This window comes from Sminthopsis crassicaudata, chromosome 4, assembly GCF_048593235.1.
Source record: "Sminthopsis crassicaudata isolate SCR6 chromosome 4, ASM4859323v1, whole genome shotgun sequence".
NCBI classification, from domain to species: Eukaryota; Metazoa; Chordata; class Mammalia; order Dasyuromorphia; family Dasyuridae; genus Sminthopsis; species Sminthopsis crassicaudata.
Window position 1 is genome coordinate 10,554,767 of NC_133620.1, and position 19,239 is coordinate 10,574,005.

Sequence of the window (19,239 nt, forward strand, 5' to 3'; positions counted from 1 at the left end):
TCACCAAGTGATTTCCAGAGGGAGAAGTTGAATGGTGCACCAGTGGGGAGGAAGATCTGAGGACAATCAATTGCCAAGGGTGTAACCGTGGTCAGGCCATAGAATCTCTGCCTCAGTTTGCCTTATAGAATAGGGTAATCCCAGCATTTGCTTCTTGGGTTTGTGGTGTGTAACAAGTGAGAAAGTACATCTCAGATCTTAAGGTTTGATATAACTATCATCCATTATTGTTAAATGTGGACAGGGAGGCTTCACACAGGAGGGAGCTGGTCAAGCTGGATTCTGAAGAAAACCTGGTTTTTGTGAAACAGAAGGCCAGAGAGCTGAGCTCCTGCTACAGCATCACATACACTCTGTTTCTTAGAGCACAAAGATCAAGTAATTATAGAGGGGATAGACACACAACTTCTCCTTCAAAAGTTAATGAGCATATTTTTTGCTGAAATTACAAATTAGTTGCCACACAGCAAAGCTGAAGGGCATTTCCCCTGTATCTGAATCTGCTTTACAGGCTCTATGTGCCAAATATCTTCCCACACAAAACACGACATGCTGAACAAAACTGGAGTTCCTGTTGCAATCAATGTATATTCCGGAGGCCTGAGTTGCCTTAAATCTGATCACTAAGTCCTCTCTTAGATGGCAAACCATGTTCTGGGAAGCTTCAACACAAGCTGTCCCCCTCTAAGCAAGTTGGTGATATATGATATGTAAATTGGCTCAGAGAAAAGGAAATAAAAAAGGCCGCTGTACATCACTTAGATCTGCCTCTTTGGAGTTTTTCGATATAGATACTGAGAACAATACACCCAGAAAAGCCGGGGAGTCCACATGCGCCCATCAGCTCTGCTAGCTGACCAATTACAACTATCTATCCAAGTCCCTTGGAAACAAAGCAGCCAAACTGGAAGGTCTGGGAAGTCCTAGCCCAAGAAGAGCACTTCTTCATCTTCAAGAAGGGTAAAAAAATCAAGGAGATTAAAAGCTGGCCAGTACTACTACTAAATACTAAATACTAAAGGTATTCCTTACTATAACACCCCTGACAAGTGGTCACTTAGAGTCTGTTTGAAGAGCTGCAAAGTCAGATCCTTTTTCAAACCTAAAAATAGCTTGTCAGATGCCTTTTGATTCCACCAATCAGGAGTGCTCTTGAGTGAGATAAGGGCAGAATGTCCTGACTTGCCTTTTCATGAAAAGTTCAAACCTCATACTAGGAGAAGAAGTGTAAGAAAAAAAAAAAAATGAAATTAATTCGTTCAGGATTTGGCCCTTAGGAGTTCTATTCCAGGCCGATTATTACATTCCCAAGACCAAACTCATGAATGTTCATCGGCCTATTCCAAGCATCCTTACAGCTGGATGGGTCTCATGGACATCCTTTTGGTACATTTTGTGCTATAGTCCACTAAATCAGGGTACCATGGCTTCCTGAAGACCTATCCATTCTTTTCTCTCTGAGAATGGGCACTCAGTACTTTAACTCAACCAGTCTATGATCATTTTTAAGAGCCTATTGTGTGCCGAGCACTGTGCTAGACCCTAGGGATTCAAAGATCAAAAACTATCCCTGTCCACAAATGTCTTACATTCTTACAGAGTATGTGTGTGTGTGTGTGTGTGTGTGTGTGTGTGTGTGTGTGTGTGTGTGTGTGATTGTATAGATAGATAAATAGATATATAGATATAGATATATATAGAAAGAATATATATAAATCTATCTAGTCACATATACATACTATATTACATATATTATATATTATATGTTTTATTTATAATATAATCTTACATAATACATTATATATTGTTATATATTATAAATAGTATATTATTATATATAAATATATAATCAATCAACAAACTTACATTATGTGCCAAATACTATGTGAGATATTGGGAATGTAAATACAAAAAAGTCTTCTTACATAGAGACAAAATTTGGTCATGTGATTTATTGGTATAAGGAACTCTCAGATGAGAAATATTTCCTTACCAATGTACTTTTTCTTCAAATCAGAATGTTCAAGAATTACTGCGAGGTTAAATGATTTTCTCAGCATCACGCAGCCAAAATAGCGAAGATCTTCCTGACTTTGGAGACAGTCTGATCTCTTCTATGCTACTGTTTTTTTCTGGTTAAAAACCAATGAAAATGGGGAAGGAGGAATAGAGGAAAGGCCCCATGTGGACAGCGCCTGACTTCAGTCTTGAAGGGATTTTGAGAGATCAGAGAAAGGAAAGAATTCATCCCAGGCACAGGAGACAGATGGTGCAAAGACAGAGCACAAGAAAGCGTCCAACTTCTCCCAAAATGTGAAAATAATTGAGGGTTATGGCTCAAAGATCCCAACTAATTGCCAAGAGATGACATTCAGAAAGGCTAACCCATCACCCAACTTGGGTGTTGATTACAACCTGGGGTGAATGCCCCTGGCACCTTCCTCCAGAGCAGTTTGCTGGATTTCACATGAATTCTACAATACCGAGAAAATAGACTCCTCACCTCATTTTGCAGACAAAAATTTTCAATTATCTTCCTTGATATGGATAAATAGCCCCTGGAAAGAGTATTTTTTTCGAGGGGAGAATAAATCCACAATGTAGGACATTTCCGTAAATACCATGAATGTGAATGAAGAAGGGAAAATAATGGAACTCAGCCAGACTTTGGGGGTTTTTTTGTAAATAATGACTAATAGCTCTTGGATACTTTTTCTCCCAATATGTCATTAAATATTTGGGAAAATGCTATTTGTAATAGCTTGAAATTTTGCATCTGAGAAATCAAGAAATAGAGCAATGAGCTGAGTGAATGACTAATTTATGATTCTCTCACTAATTTTAAAATTTCTGAGCCACCAGTAATTTGTGACTGAACAAAGCAAGAATTTAGTTTCTTGGCATTTTATCATTATCTGCTACATAACATTTACATTCATACATTTGAGGGTGGTATCATATTTAGAGTACTTTGGTGCAAAGCTATTGAATATTAAGGCCCACCTTGAGTCAATCCTCCATCTTGAAATCAAATATTAGTCAAGCAATAATCTCATCAGTTTGCAAATAATCTCATCTTAGATTCGCCAATTTTCTATTGGAAGGGACTATAGAGGCCAGCTAGTCCAAAATTCTCATTTGGTAGATAAGAAAACTGAAGCTTCTAGAGCTGAGATGATTTGACCAAGTTTTCTTGGATGTGGAATGACAGAATTAAGACCCAAACTCAGGTTTGCTGACCTCAAATTCAGCACTCATTCCACTGATCCATTTGGCTCTCGATTCTGGAGTTTCAGTTTCTTAAATGCATAGTTCATGGAACATTGTTTAATAATAATAATAATAATAATAATAATAATAATAAAACACTTCATTGATTTAATACAGAGGTGTCAAACACACAATCCATGAGCCACATTGTGACCTCTCCATCCTAACACTTCTAAATGTCAGATTTTAACCAGATTAAAATATAATTGGGAAACATTTAACAAAATAAATAAAAAATATAACGAAACATAGGTAAGTTAATGACTTTCTAAGTCAGCATGAATCCAGAAGAGATCCTATGTATTATTTAGGAAACTAAGTAATATATTTCTGAAACTGTCACCACTGGTGTACTGGATTTATGGCTTCAATAATGTGGAAACCAGTTCCATTATTACAAATAACAACCTGTCTGTGACTTCCCATCTCAGGCAATACTTGGCTTCCAAAAAACCCAGTGGATCAACTCCTTGAAATAAATACCTTTATCCTTTTTCTTTGGGGGAGAAAAGGGGGTTTTTGCCCAACATTTTTGAATCTTTTGTAACATGAAAGTTGTGCATTTATTATCACTCGTTCTCGGTTCATTGCTAATCCACCTCTTCCAGCCCATATTCTTGAAAAAATCCTCTCTTCTACTTCCTAAGCAAAAGTCAGGGTGAAATGGATGAAAATGCAAAGTGATTCTTCATCATATGCAGTCTCCTTCCACTTCCATTTTGTAAATGCAGGAGTAAAGCAGTAAAAGGTAATAAGAATCATCGACTCACTGTCGATGTTGTTTTGAATTACTCTTAGAGACAATCAAGTTTGTCCCGAATCAAGCTATTAATAAGTGTCTAAGAGAGGATTTTAATCCAGGTCTCCCTACCTTCAGGCTCCTGTCTACTGCTATTATTGCTTCTTACATGATTCTTAGACTGTCTGCAAACATGAATAAAAATATACCTTTTTAAAGCAAATGACATATTTTTACTAACTACCTACTATGTGAAAAAAATTGTTAAAGATGGATATTACAAAGCTAAAAATTAAACAACTCCTGTCCTCAAGAAGCTTACATTCTTTAGGAATTCCCTTGAAAATATCAACCATGCTTCCAAAAATGTTTCCATTATTATTTCTAAGAGGAGAAGCCTAAGAACCCTATAGAAAGTTATGTCCCAGATTATAGTCTTATCATCATATATAGATAGCACAAGACAGGAAACTTCTTACCTTAAATATGTGAATTATCTGATGTTTTTCCTTTATTATTATGAATAATAATAATAATACCTAACATCATAATAACACAATACAGATAGATAAGATTTTATATTTTTTAAAAAGTTTTTTTTAGATATTATTTGATTCTCACAACTACCTTTTAGATGTTAATAATATCCCCATTTTACAAATGAAAAAAACTGAAGGCCCAAAAGGTTTTAAGTAATCAGCTGGGCTCATTTGGATGATGTCTGAGGCAGGGTTTTAATTTAGATCTCTCTGACTCCAAGAATAAGGTCTTATCCACTATACCACAGACTTAAAAACTCTAACATAGATTGTAAATTTCATTTTATTATAAATCACATCATTTTATTAAGGAAATTAAAAATAGTTTGACTTTAAAACTTAGCAGTTCTGAATGGGTTATATAATGCTACAGAAAAATACTTCTTTTCTATCCTAAATCTCCATCATGATTTTCTTTCTTCATATCTTTTGTTAAAGCATTTCTTAGCCTAAGAAAGTGTGAAGTAAGGAAAAGAAATCAACAGGAAACATAATTATGCCAAGCAGCTGAGAGGTCAACCTACATTGCTACACATTATTGCCCATCCTCCAAATGAAATTCTTTTCTGAACGTCATTGGTATTCTCCAGATGAGCCCCTTTCTTGCCCAGGATAACCAAGTAGGAGGTGTGATTCACAGAAATAGCAATTCCTTCTCATAAAATGCACCCATTGAATAAATTCTGAAATCTCCAGAAGATCTAAATGTATAGAAACTAGAATATTTAAAACGACTGAAAGTGAGTTGCTTTCAGTTTTTCAGGTGAAAATTCTCAAAATGATTCCAAGGAATCAGACTCAGACTCCACTAAAGAAAGGCTCCCTATTCAGTCAGAAGTCAATAGTCACCTAGGATATACTATAATATTTAATATGTATGGGAATGCCTGCCATCTAGGGGAGGGGGTGGAGGGAAGGAGGGGAAAAATTTGGAACAGAAGGGAGTACAAGGGATAATGTAAAAAAAAAAACAAAAAACATTTACCTATGCATATGTACTGTCAAAGAAAATGTTATAATTATAAAAATTAATAAAAAAAAAATTTTAAAAAGTCAATAGTCCACAACCAGTAACAACACAGTTTCATTGTTCTCCAACTTCACATCAAGTCAAATACAAATAAACCTGTATTTAAGACTTATTCTGTGCCAGGCACTGTACTAAGAGCTTCATCCTTTAAAAAAGGTAATTATATGAAAAAGTAAAGCACCCATGAGCATCCATGTCAATTAAATCAAGTATATCAAAATATTATTCCCATCACTAGGATATGTAAATATTTAGTTGTACATTACACTGGCTAGACACAGGGACCATCTGTTTGCCTTTATTTGTATTCCCAACCCTTAGTATAGGGCCTAGCATACAATAGGCGTATAATAAATGTTGATTGACTAACATGGATTAATATCTTACCTTGCAAATGATCTCAACCAACATCAGGTCCTGAGAATACCAATAATGTCAAAATCCACAGCAAATAAATTGAAGAGCTCTCTTGAAAAATAATAATACCTATTACGCAGAGATATCAACAGAAGCTTCTAACTCTATTTCATGCAACACCCTCAATCTAAAGTGATTTAGAAATCCTAGAAATCAGAGCCATCGAGCTGAAAAAGACATAGGGAAAATATTTAATCTGACATTAACATTTAAAAATGAGGAAATGGTGTCCAGAGGAATTACTGTACATTATTTAAGTTAGTTAAATATATATTATTTTATAGTGTGTGTGTGTGTGTGTGTGTGTGTGTGTGTGTGTGTATACAAATGTAAATATATATATATGTGTGTGTGTGTATATATATATATATATATATACACAAATGTAAACATATATATTTACATTTGTTGTTATATTTTCACCAGAAGGGGTCTCAGTGGCCATGAAACCCAACCTATGTACAAACAAAAATTCCCAATATGATATAATGCCATCTCCAGCTTCTTCGCCCCAAAGTCCCTGACGCCCCATCCACATTCTACAATGTATTTACTGAAGACTTCAAGTGAGAGGAAAGTTACTCTCTCCTGAGGCAGTCCAACCTACTTGGGGATAACTCCTCGTGATTAGGAAGCTTCTCCTGATACCAATCTTAAATTCCTCTTCCTCAACCTATTTACCTCCAAAGATCCTATGTCTGCTCTCTGAAGTCAAAGAACACAAGGCTATCTCTCCTCCCCATTACAATCCTTCAGATACCCCATCTACATGACTCCCTTTCCAACACACACATACACACAGCATCATCTCTTGGCTACAACTTAAGTTTCCTGACTCCCAGCTTCTTACTTTTTATCTTGTTTAATAAATTTTTAGGAAGACCTAAAAAACATAAACTCATCGTTTTAAAAAGGAAAATAGTAAAGCAATCTGAAATCCATTATATATCACATGATTTTATAATTCTAATAATAGTAATAGTAGTAATCATTTATATAATGTTCTCCATGTGTCAGGCACGGGGCTAAGTACTCTATAATTACTATTTTATTTGATCCTCATAACAACTTTGGGAAATAGGAGCTATTATTATCCCTATTGTACAGATGAGGAAACTGAGACAAACACAGATTAAATGATTTGCCTGGGGGGGTCACACAGTGAATCTTAATATCAAATCTGATTTAAGACAACATTTGAATTCAGGCCTTCTGACTCCAGATTTGGTTATCTATTATTTCATCTCATCTCATATCTAATATGTCATAGTATCAATCATATATCCTATCACCTATTATATATATATATATATATATATTACATCATATCTCTATATGTCTACAGATAGAGATATATGACTATATATCCATTTTATTTGTTCCTTTGTGGTACTATGCATTTAACATTATCCTGAGGAGACTTTCTCAGACTGCCCAAAGGATCATTCAGGGACAATGAAAGTATTAAGAGAACTTGTACTAGAGAAACCTGCCTTGTTCTTTAACCACATGCCTCCTCTGCAGCTGGACGTCTTCTAGCCTGATCAGTCATACCACTACAGAACAACTCCAGGATCTTATTTCTCCCACAAATCCCAAAAAAGAAAATGATAGAAAAGGATGGCAGCTTTTGGAAGATTGCAACAAAGACCACGCTCACATTCTTCCTTCTGAATTCTGCCAAGTGTTTATCATTCTCTTTTGTCTGTCAAATTATTTTGAACCAAGATATAAGGAAAATAGCAACATTCTCATTTTAAAAATAAATTGCTAGTGATGGTCACCAAGTCTGCTATACTTTCATCCTTTCCACCTACTCCTGTATCCCTAACACCCCTCTTGCAATATTTTATAGAGATGAAATCATGTTTAAAAAAAGAATATTGAAAGAAGTTTTAAAAAGGAGAAAGAAGTGTATCTAGAAAGGACAACCAGAACCTGTCATATATCAACCAAAGAGAGAAATCAGAAAGGCCAGCTAGCCGACTCACCTCCTTGCGGTGAAGACTGGGATGGACTCATCAGGCTATTGATACCTCTGAGACTACATCTGATCCTTTTGGAACATCTACTACTGGTAGGTGCTCTCAGTAAAGCACAGTAGAAAGAGCATGAGTCTGCAGACCTTGGCTCATCTCCCACTTCTGTCTTTTGGGACAGACTGTTATGACTTTGGGCAAGTTATTTCATCTATCTGAGTTTTACTTCTCTCAACTCTAAAATGAATGGGTTGAACTACATGACCTCCAATGTCCCTTTCAGCTTTAAATGTATGATTCCATGACCTCCTTTCATCCCAGATGTGTCCAGCCCTACAGCAACATGAGACCCTTCAACCTCCAACACAGTGGGACCAAGGGCAACCCTCCTATTAGTGCTTAACTGATTATAGAGGAGATCCATCATAGCATCCAAACTAAAGAGGGACTGCTTATAAATGGCAAAATCTTCCAGAGGCTCGTGTTTGCAAATAACCTTATACTTGTAACCTCAAACCCCTGAAAATCATGATGACTGTCCTGGGGGGAGTCTTCCCTTGCCACCAGCTGCTGTCCTGCTTAGTTTTAATCTGTCATCTTCTTCATCTTCATCCATCTAACCAGTACAAACTCATCACCACAAAACACACGATCATAAAGATTGCTTCAGCTTTGGAATGCACATCACATCAGCATCCTCAGTTGCCTCAGAATCTCCGATTTGATGGTTTAAAAGAAAAGCAAAAATCTTTTATAGCCATTACAGAAGTTCAGACCCCTGGCTATCTCATCATTGAGCACCAGTTGCTCGGGTTGGATTCAACTCTGCCACCTTTATCATATCTGACCTAAGCACACTTTAACACTCCCCAACTTCTACCTCCCTTTTCAGTTTTGGGTACTGTCTTCCTCTACTTGATTATAAGTTCTGAAAGCAGAGACCATCTCTCTTTTTCTCATTGATATCCCCAGCACTTAGCATACAATAGCTGTTTAACAAATGTTTATCATGTCATATTGTATCATATCCTGAATAAGATCCACGACTACTCAGAAAAGTTTGGCCTAACCATCCATATAGGAAGAACCAAGTGGATGAAAAATTACTATGGTCCAGATTATAACATGTGGTCAGATAAGCAATTTATAGAGCTATATTTTTATTGTGATAAAAGAGTTCTATAAGTTATGCCAAAACACACTATATATCTATGATAGATATATATGGTTTGATAAATATGCTGATGATTAAACTCTAGAAAATGCTTCTCTATATTCAGGTAAATACACACTGAAAAATGAAGTCTATAAATTGTTTCTACATTGATAAATACATATATAGAAATGCAGGTAGCTCTATAGACTGTTCATTTATAGAGAGATAAATACCTTAGCTAGATGGATAGAGCCATCTTTGACAGATACTACAAATTATTATGGACCAGAACTCAGAACTTGAAACAAAGGATTCTTACGAGGTACCAAGTGGGATTGATGAGACAATGGTTATCTATTAGTTTAATAGTTCTCTAAATTCAGTATGATTGATTTAATCTTACAACAAATAATGGTTTCCTAGTGATAGGATGATTGGTTTATACTCAGTGTAGACCATATAAGCTAGGAGCCTCAGCTAGATTCATTCAGATTCAGAGGCAGAGAAGACAAGAGAACTGGAGACAGGAGCGTAAGCTCTCGGAGCCAAGGAAAGAGATTCAATTCCATCTTCATCAGCACTGTGGTGGATGGCCTGAATTTTCTCCACTGAAACCAAGACTCTAGAAGGTATTTAAGAAAGCTAACTGGGCTCAGGAAAGAAGACAAGACTAAGAATGAAGACTTTAACACCTGGCTGTTCTTGTGGTGATTACTGAACTGAAATGAAGGCTGCTCCCAGACCTCCAGAAAACCGAACAAAGAACATTACAACAAATATTAGGCTCAAAATTGAACAAAAAGAGGAGAGCTATTTTCAGGAAATTAGTTCTCTTAAAGACCTAAAATATCTTCTAGTAACAAAGTCATTTTTTTTTTTCAGTACTAAAATTCTACCAGTACAGCATGGAACATTACAAATGCAGAGAATTAAACAACATTTTCATTCAGAAGGCAACAGAGACAGAACAGGGACTTCCGGCCAAGATGGCGGCGTGGAGGCAGACAGCTGCTTGAGCTCCTCGTTTTCTCTCAGAACTTACTTCATGACAAGCCTCTGACTTAATGCTTGACCCAGAAAGAAATCCACAAATTATCACCAAGAGAAGACATCCTTGAAAGTCGCCAGAAAAGGTCTGTGTTTGTTCGGGGGAGGGTCAATCAGACTGGGCGCAGACTGAGGGCAGACAGCCAGAGCAAGACAGGCAGCTCACACAGCTCAGACCGGAGGGGGAGGGGTGTGATCTCTGCAGTTTCTGCGAAAGGGCTTTTGCCCCAGTGTGGATGCTCCGTCTTGGCAGCAAGCCAGGAGCAGCAGAGAGGGTGTAAACACCGGAGGTGAAGATTAAAACCCCAGAAAGCCAGCGTCTCTCAGAGCCCGGCCACCCCCAACCCCCACCTGGACTGACTCGGTGCGTTCTCAGAGCCTCAGAGCGCAGACTCAGTACAGTCATTGCTGTTCTGTTAGTGGCTCTCTGCTGCCCTACCCCCAGTCTGTAGAGGAAGCCCATTAATACCATCCAGCCCCAGCCCCCGCAAAACAGACCAATTGTTTCTCTTGTCAGTTTGTTTTCTTTGATTCCTACTCTGACAAAATGAACAAAAAATTCAAAAGGGCTCTAACCATTGACAGCTTCTGTGTGGAGAGGGAGCAGACTTCAAATGCTGAGGAGACTAGGAACAGACTGTCCCCAGATGTATCCCCTGGGAGGGATATAAGCTGCTCCTCAATACAGAAGAACCTCATAGAGGAAATCAAAAAGGCTCTCACAAGAGAGCTGGAAGAGAAATGGGAAAAGGAAAGGGAAGCTTGGCAAGAGAGCCTGGAGAAGTCATCCCATGCATTCAAAGAAAGAATGGATAAAGAAATCAAATCATTGAGAAACAAGATTAGTGAGCTGGAAAAGGTAAACAACTCCAAGGAAAACAGGATTAGTGAGCTGGAAAAGGTAAACAACTCCAAGGAAAACAGGATTAGAGAGCTGGAAAAAGAAATCAGCTCTCTAAAAAATAAAATGGATAAAATGGAAAAAAATTCCATAGAAGATAAAAACTCAATTGGACAATTACAAAGAGATATAAAAAAAGTGAGTGAAGAAAATACATCATTGAAAATTAGACTGGAACAAGTAGAAATGAATGACTCAAGGAGAAACCAAGAGGGAGTCAAGCAAAACCAGAGAAATGAAACAATTGAAAAGACTGTCAAGTACCTTACCAGAAAGACAACAGACCTGGAAAACAGATCCAGGAGAGACAATTTGAGAATAATCGGACTCCCTGAAAAATGGGAGGAAAAAAAGAGCTTGGACACCATTTTCGAGGAAATTATCAAAGAGAACTGCCCAGACGTTTTGGAAACAGAGGGTAAAATAGACATTGAGAAAATTCATCGATCACCTACTGAAAGGGACCCTAAAATCAAAACGCCAAGAAATATAGTGGCCAAGTTCAAGAACCATCAGACAAAGGAAAAGATATTGGAAGCTGCTAGAAAAAAACAATTCAGATATGGAGGATCCACAATAAGGATAACACAGGATCTAGCAGCGTCCACATTAAAAGAACGCAGGGCCTGGAACATGATATTCCGAAAGGCTAAGGAACTTGGTATGCAGCCGAGAATAACTTACCCAGCAAGAATGAGCATCGTTTTCCAGGGAAGAAGATGGACATTTAACGAAATAAATGAATTCCATCTATTTTTGATGAAAAAACCAGACCTACATAAGAGGTTTGATCTTCAAATACAGAAATCAAGAGACTTCTAAAAAAGGTAAAAAGAAATCTTGAGAACTATACTTCTGTCAAAAAAATATGTAAAGAACATATGTACAATTTGTCTTAGAAACTAGAGGTGGAAAGGAGATTATATCATAAAAAAGTATAAAGTGGTGGTACTACATCTCATGAAGAGGCAAAGGTAACCTATTATATCTGAGAGAAAGAAAGGAGGGAGATGAACATAGCGTGTATCAATAGACATATTCGATTTATGGTGAAACTTCTTCCACTTCATTGAAAAGTGAAAGGGAAGGAGTAAGCTAAGGGGAAGGGAATACAGTAATTTCGAGGAAAAGGGGTAAAATAAGGGGAGGATCTTTAAGGTGGGGGAGGGATCCTAAAAAGGGAGGGCTGTGAAAAGCAAGTGGTGTTTACCAGTTTAATACTGGATAGGAGGGTAAAAGGGAAGGAAAGGGGAAAAGCATAAGCAGGGGTTAATAGGATGGCAAGCAATATAGAATTAGTCCTTCTAACCATAAATGTGAATGGGGCAAACTGCCTCATAAAGAGGAAGCAGTTAGCAGACTGGATTAAAAGTCAGAATCCTACTATATGTTGTTTACAGGAAACACACCTGAAACAGGATGAGACATTCAAACTAAAAGTAAAAGGGTGGAGCAGAATCTATTATGCTTCAGGCAAAACCAAAAAAGCAGGAGTAGCCATCCTCATCTCAGATCAAGCAAAAACAAAAATTGATCTAATTAAAAGAGATAAGGAAGGGCATTATATCCTGCTAAAGGGAAGCATCAATAATGAAGCAGTATCAATATTAAACATGTATGCACCAAGTGGTGCAGCATCTAAATTCTTAAAAGAGAAATTAAGAGAGCTGCAAGAGGAAATAGATAGCAAAACTATAATAGCGGGAGATCTCAACCTTGCACTATCAGAATTAGATAAATCAAACCACAAAATAAATAAGAAAGAAGTCAAAGAGGTAAATAGAATACTAGAAAAGTTTGATATGATAGATCTTTGGCGAAAGCTAAATGGAGACAGAAAGGAATATACTTTCTTCTCAGCAGTTCATGGAACCTATACAAAAATTGATCATATACTAGGGCATAAAAATCTCAAAATCAAATGCAGTAAGGCAGAAATAGTAAATGCATCCTTTTCAGACCATAATGCAATCAAAATAACATTTAATAAAAAGCCAGGGGAAAATAGACCAAAAAATAATTGGAAACTAAATAATCTTATACTAAAGAATGATTGGGTAAAACAGCAAATTATAGACATAATTAATAACTTCACCCAAGAAAATGACAATAATGAGACATCATACCAAAATGTGTGGGATACAGCCAAAGCAGTAATTAGGGGAAGTTTTATATCTCTACAGGCCTACCTGCATAAAATAGAGAAAGAGAGGGCCAACGAATTGGGTTTACAACTAAAATTGCTAGAAAAGGAACAAATTAAAAACCCCCAGACAAACACAAAACTTGAAATTCAAAAAATAAAAGGTGAGATTAATAAAATTGAAAGTAAAAAAACTATTGAATTAATTAATAAAACTAAGAGTTGGTTTTATGAAAAAACCAACAAAATAGACAAACCCTTAGTAAACCTGATTAAAAAAAGGAAAGAGAAAAAGCAAATTGATAGTCTTGAAAATGAAAAGGGTGAACTCACCACTAATGAAGAGGAAATTAGAACAATAGTTAGGAGCTACTTTGCTCAACTTTATGCCGATAAATTCGATAACTTAAATGAAATGGAAGAATACCTTCAAAAATATAGCTTGCCCAGATTAACAGAGGAAGAAGTAAGTAGTTTAAATAGTCCCATCTCAGAAAAAGAAATAGACCAAGCTATTAACCAACTTCCTAAGAAAAAATCCCCAGGACCAGATGGATTTACAGGTGAATTCTACCAAACATTTAAAGAACAACTAACTCCAATGCTATGTAAACTATTTGAAAAAATAGGGATTGAAGGAGTCCTACCAAATTCCTTCTATGACACAGACATGGTACTGATACCTAAACCAGGTAGATCGAAAACTGAGAAAGAAAACTATAGACCAATTTCCTTAATGAATATTGATGCTAAAATCTTAAATAAGATATTAGCAAATAGACTTCAGAAAATCATCCCCAGGATAATACACTATGACCAAGTGGGATTTATACCAGGAATGCAGGGCTGGTTTAATATTAGGAAAACTATTAGTATAATTGACCATGTTAATAATCAAATTAATAAAAACCATATGATCATCTCAATAGATGCAGAAAAGGCATTTGATAAAATCCAACATCCATTCCTACTAAAAACGCTTGAGAGTATAGGAATAAATGGACTATTCCTTAAAATAATAAGGAGCATATATTTAAAACCTTCAGTAAACATCATATGTAATGGTGATAAACTAGAACCTTTCCCTGTAAGATCAGGAGTGAAACAAGGTTGCCCACTATCACCATTACTATTCAATATAGTACTAGAAACTCTAGCCTTGGCAATAAGAGCCGAGAAAGAGATCCAAGGAATTAGAGTAGGAAATGAAGAAATCAAATTGTCACTTTTCGCAGATGACATGATGGTATACTTAGAGAACCCCAAAGACTCTGCTAAAAAGCTATTAGAAATAATTCAGAATTTTAGCAAAGTCGCAGGATACAAAATAAATCCACATAAATCCTCAGCATTTTTATACATTAACAACACAATCCAACAGCAAGAGATACAAAGAGAAATTCCATTCAAAATAACAGTCGATAGTATAAAATATTTGGGAATATATCTACCAAAAGAGAGTCAGGGATTATATGAGCAAAATTACAAAACACTTGCCACAAAAATAAAGTCAGATTTAAATAACTGGAAAGACATTCAGTGTTCTTGGATAGGCCGAGCAAATATAATAAAGATGACAATACTCCCCAAACTAATCTATTTATTTAGTGCTATACCAATCAGACTCCCAAGAAACTATTTTAATGACCTAGAAAAAATAACAACAAAATTCATATGGAAGAATAAAAGGTCGAGAATTGCAAGGGAACTAATGAAAAAAAAGTCAGAGGAAGGTGGTCTAAGTGTACCTGATTTAAAGCTATATTATAAAGCAACAGTCACCAAAACCATTTGGTATTGGCTAAGAAATAGACCAGTTGATCAGTGGCATAGGTTAGGTTCACAGGACAAGATAGTGAATAAAAATAGCAATCTAATCTTTGACAAACCCAAAGATCCCAAATTTTGGGATAAGAATTCATTATTTGACAAAAACTGCTGGGAAAACTGGAAATTAGTATGGCAGAAACTAGGCATGGACCCACATTTAACACCACATACTAAGATACGATCAAAATGGGTTCAAGATTTAGGCATAAAGAACGAAATCATAAATAAATTGGAGGAACAGGGGATGGTTTACCTCTCAGACTTGTGGAGGAGGAAGGAGTTTCTGTCCAAGGGAGAACTAGAGACCATTATTGATCACAAAATAGAACATTTTGATTACACCAAATTAAAAAGTTTCTGCACAAACAAAACTAATGCAAACAAGATTAGAAGGGAAGTAACAAATTGGGAAAAAATTTTTACAGTTAAAGGTTCTGATAAAGGCCTCATCTCCAAAATATACAGAGAATTGACTTTAATTTATAAGAAATCAAGCCATTCTCCAATTGATAAATGGTCAAAGGATATGAACAGACAATTTTCAGATGATGAAATTAAAACTATTTCCACTCATATGAAAGAGTGTTCCAAATCACTATTGATCAGAGAAATGCAAATTAAGACAACTCTGAGGTATCATTACACACCTGTCAGATTGGCTAAGATGACAGGAACAAATAACGATGAATGTTGGAGGGGCTGTGGGAAAACTGGGACACTGATGCATTGTTGGTGGAGTTGTGAAAGAATCCAACCATTCTGGAGAGCAATCTGGAATTATGCCCAAAAAGTTATCAAAATGTGCATACCCTTTGACCCAGCCATACTACTACTGGGCTTATACCCCAAGGAACTACTAAAGAAGGGAAAGGGACCTGTATGTGCCAAAATGTTTGTGGCAGCCCTTTTCATAGTGGCTAGAAGCTGGAAGATGAATGGATGTCCATCAATTGGAGAATGGTTGGGTAAACTATGGTATATGAATGTTATGGAATATTATTGTTCTATAAGAAATGACCAACAGGAGAAATACAGAGAGGCCTGGAGAGACTTACATCAACTGATGCTGAGTGAAACGAGCAGAACCAGAAGATCATTATACACTTCAACAATGATACTGTACGAGGATGTATGCTGATGGAAGTGGATTTCTTCAACATAGAGAAGAGCTAATCCAATTCCAATTGATTAATGATGGACAGAACCAGCTACATCCAGAAAAGGAACACTGGGAAATGAATGTAAACTGTTATTTTTACCTTCTGAATCCAATTCTTTCTGTGCAACAAAAAATTCGGTTTCTACACACATATATTGTATCTAAATTATACTGTAATATATTTTAACATATATAAGAGACTGCTTGCCATCTGGGGGAGGGGGGTTTGGGGAGGAAGGGAAAAAATCTGAATAGAAGTAAGTGCAAGGGATAATGTTGTAAAAAATTACCCATGCATATGTACTATCAAAAAATGTTATAATTATAAAATAAAATAAAAAATTAAAAAAAAAAAAAAAAAAAAAAGAAAAAAAAAAAATAGAACAGTAATAAGAAAAAAAAAAAAAAAAAAAAAAAAAAAAAAAAAGAAATACATTCCAGAAATATGCCATTTTGACTCATATGGATATATGTTTTACATATCTTCACATGTAATATAGTTTGCCTTCTCAGTGAGTGAAGGAAGGGATGAAAGGGGGGAGAGAATGTGGAACCCAAAAAAAGAGTATAAAAAAGGGGCAGCTAGGTAGCCCAGTGGATAGAGAACCAACCCTGAAGTCAGGAGGACCTGAGTTCAAAATCTGGCCTCAACCACTTAACACATCCTACCTGTGTAACCCTGGGCAAGTCACTTAACCCCAGTTGCCTCAGCAAAAAAAAAAAAAAAAGTATAAAAAATAAACACAATTTTTTAAAAACACAAAAAAAAAAAAAAAAAAAAAAAAAAAGAAGGCAACAGAAAGGGTCACAAGAAGGCTACAACACATAACAAATAACCAAAATGAAGGATATAATCAAAGAAATGCAGGATCGTAGTAGAAGAGGTCTATTCATACAGCTTTAGTTATTTGTAACAGGTTGATGGCCCATGAGTTTCATGTTAACTCTGAAGAAAGCAGAAAAGAAATGAATCCTGGCACATTAGGTGGACCCCTTGTGGAAATAAATATGGACAGAAGTGAGACAGGGATGGACAGAAATGGATTGATTGTGATGTGAATCATGAGAAGGACCATCTACATCAATGCGACCCCAGACCAATAGAGATTAGTATTTTTTAAAGTGGGGAATGACTGACTATGGCACAGATGAATCAATACTATCTGATTGTGAGAGGCTCCTTTCCTGAATCTATGCCAGAGTCAGAGAACCAATTAGCCAAAGCTCACTGTTTCTTTCAGGTTAAATCCTTCCATCTGAACAATGAAAAGGGATTAACCTATTTCCTAGGAATGCCAGCAGCAAAACATACCCTTATTTGTCAAATGCTTCCAAGGCAGTAATAAGGAAAATATCAATGTGCAGATTTTATTTCAATCAATAGTCTCAAGTAAATTTCATGTTTGTTTTCAGTTAATAGCTTTCCTCAATTTGCATCACTTTTCTCATCTATATTTCTGAACCTTGTACCGGTTCTTAAATAGACACCAATTGCTTGGGCTGTCATATTCAGGTGAGCACCATTCCTGAATAAAAGAAAATCTGTGTAAATCTGTGTTTCAATTATGGAAGATTTGTTCATCTGATTATGTATTCATCTGAAGAAAGGGACAAATGACTACACAATATGCCTTAGGGGGGGGCTATTTGGTTCCTGATTTAAATGTCCTTGGCAATAGGAAAACTGCCTCTCAATGATATTTACAATCTTCCTTTTAAAATATCATTCATAGAAAATTTTGAAGCTCTCTTCTGTTTTCAGGCAGGTGAATGGTTGGATAGCATGACCAACCTGATCAGATATGAACCAGAAGCAACCAAAGAGATTGAAAACAGAACTTTGTTTGCCATGTGTAAAGACAACTAGAAATGATGACCTCTGCTTTGGATTTGGATGTGTGTGTGTGTGTGTGTGTGTGTGTGTGTGTGACAATCAGGGTTAGTGACTTATCCAGGATCACACAGGCTAGGGAGTGTTAAGTGTCTGAGGTCAAATTTGAACTCAGGTCCTCCTGACTTCAGGGATGGTACTCTATCCACTGCACCCCTTAGTTATCCCTGGATCTGAATTCTTCCAAAAAAAATCTCAGCGATTAATTTGCCATTGTCAAATCCTGCCTATCTTAATCAGTATACATCTCTGAAAACTCCAATAATTAGTTAATTTAACTTTTGAGACCTCTTTCCTATCTAAAATGGATATAGATGGTGTTGCCTTTCACCTTCAGGTGAATATAATTATAAAATCATCCAGGAACCACATAGAAGATGCTGAATACAGGGTCATAGTAAAGTTTCTAGGCTTTGTAAACTCCTGAATTTTGTTTTCAACAAATTGACAGCATGCGTGACAAAGGGATATTTCAGGAAAGAAGGACAATTCTAACTCATTAATCAGCAGTCCCTTAAAACTAATCATCTGTTCTTCTGAGTCCAAATCCCAACTTTTTGTTATCTGTTCCCTGGTAATTATGGGTAAAAGACCACAGATCCATAAATGTAGAGCTACAAGAGACATGGGATGCCTCTTTTCTAGAGAAATTTGAAGGCAGGAAGAGTTCATTGAATTAATGATATAGGGAAGAAGTGTCAGGGGCTGAATTTGAATCTATAAAGACATTGACAACAAATTCAGGGCTCTGTTGCACAGCTTCCCAACTACCTTCTGCCCTCTGAATGTAAATTTCCTCATCTGTAAAATGGGAAAAGCAAAGTTAGGCTGCACTGTTGCAGCCAGGGTGCCCAGATATGAGACAATACTTCTATTTTACCAGTGGCACACGTATGAACAATGGATTTTAAGTCTATATTTTTTGTCTATAATTTATTGTAGGCATATTTATGTACTGAAATCTATTCTTTAAGAAATGGGAAAACTAGGGTAGCCTTCTAAACAGAGATTACATCTATCTAAAAAGTGAGGAAAGTAAATGAAAACGTATCCGGTAAAGAGTCTGTCGAATAGCTAGAAATGACTTCTAACCCTAATTAATTCTACTGAGCATACTATAGTGATAGGGCCTATAAAT

The 19,239-nt window shown here is 36.3% G+C and overlaps 1 protein-coding gene across 4 annotated transcripts in view; it reads right to left on the reverse strand.

Moving 5' to 3' along the window:
• PDE4B (phosphodiesterase 4B) overlaps window positions 1-19,239 on the reverse strand; it is a 667,172-nt gene that overhangs the window by 623,168 nt on the left and 24,765 nt on the right. Inside the window, exon 1 of one of the 4 annotated variants that reach the window (XM_074265716.1) lies at window positions 7,987-8,032. The exons of the other annotated variants lie outside the window; for them this stretch is intronic. Coding sequence (XP_074121817.1) covers window positions 7,987-8,017 — 31 coding nt within the window. The 5' untranslated portion in view covers window positions 8,018-8,032. Of the gene's footprint in view, window positions 1-7,986; window positions 8,033-19,239 lie in introns of those variants that run through there. 4 annotated transcript variants of the gene reach the window in all.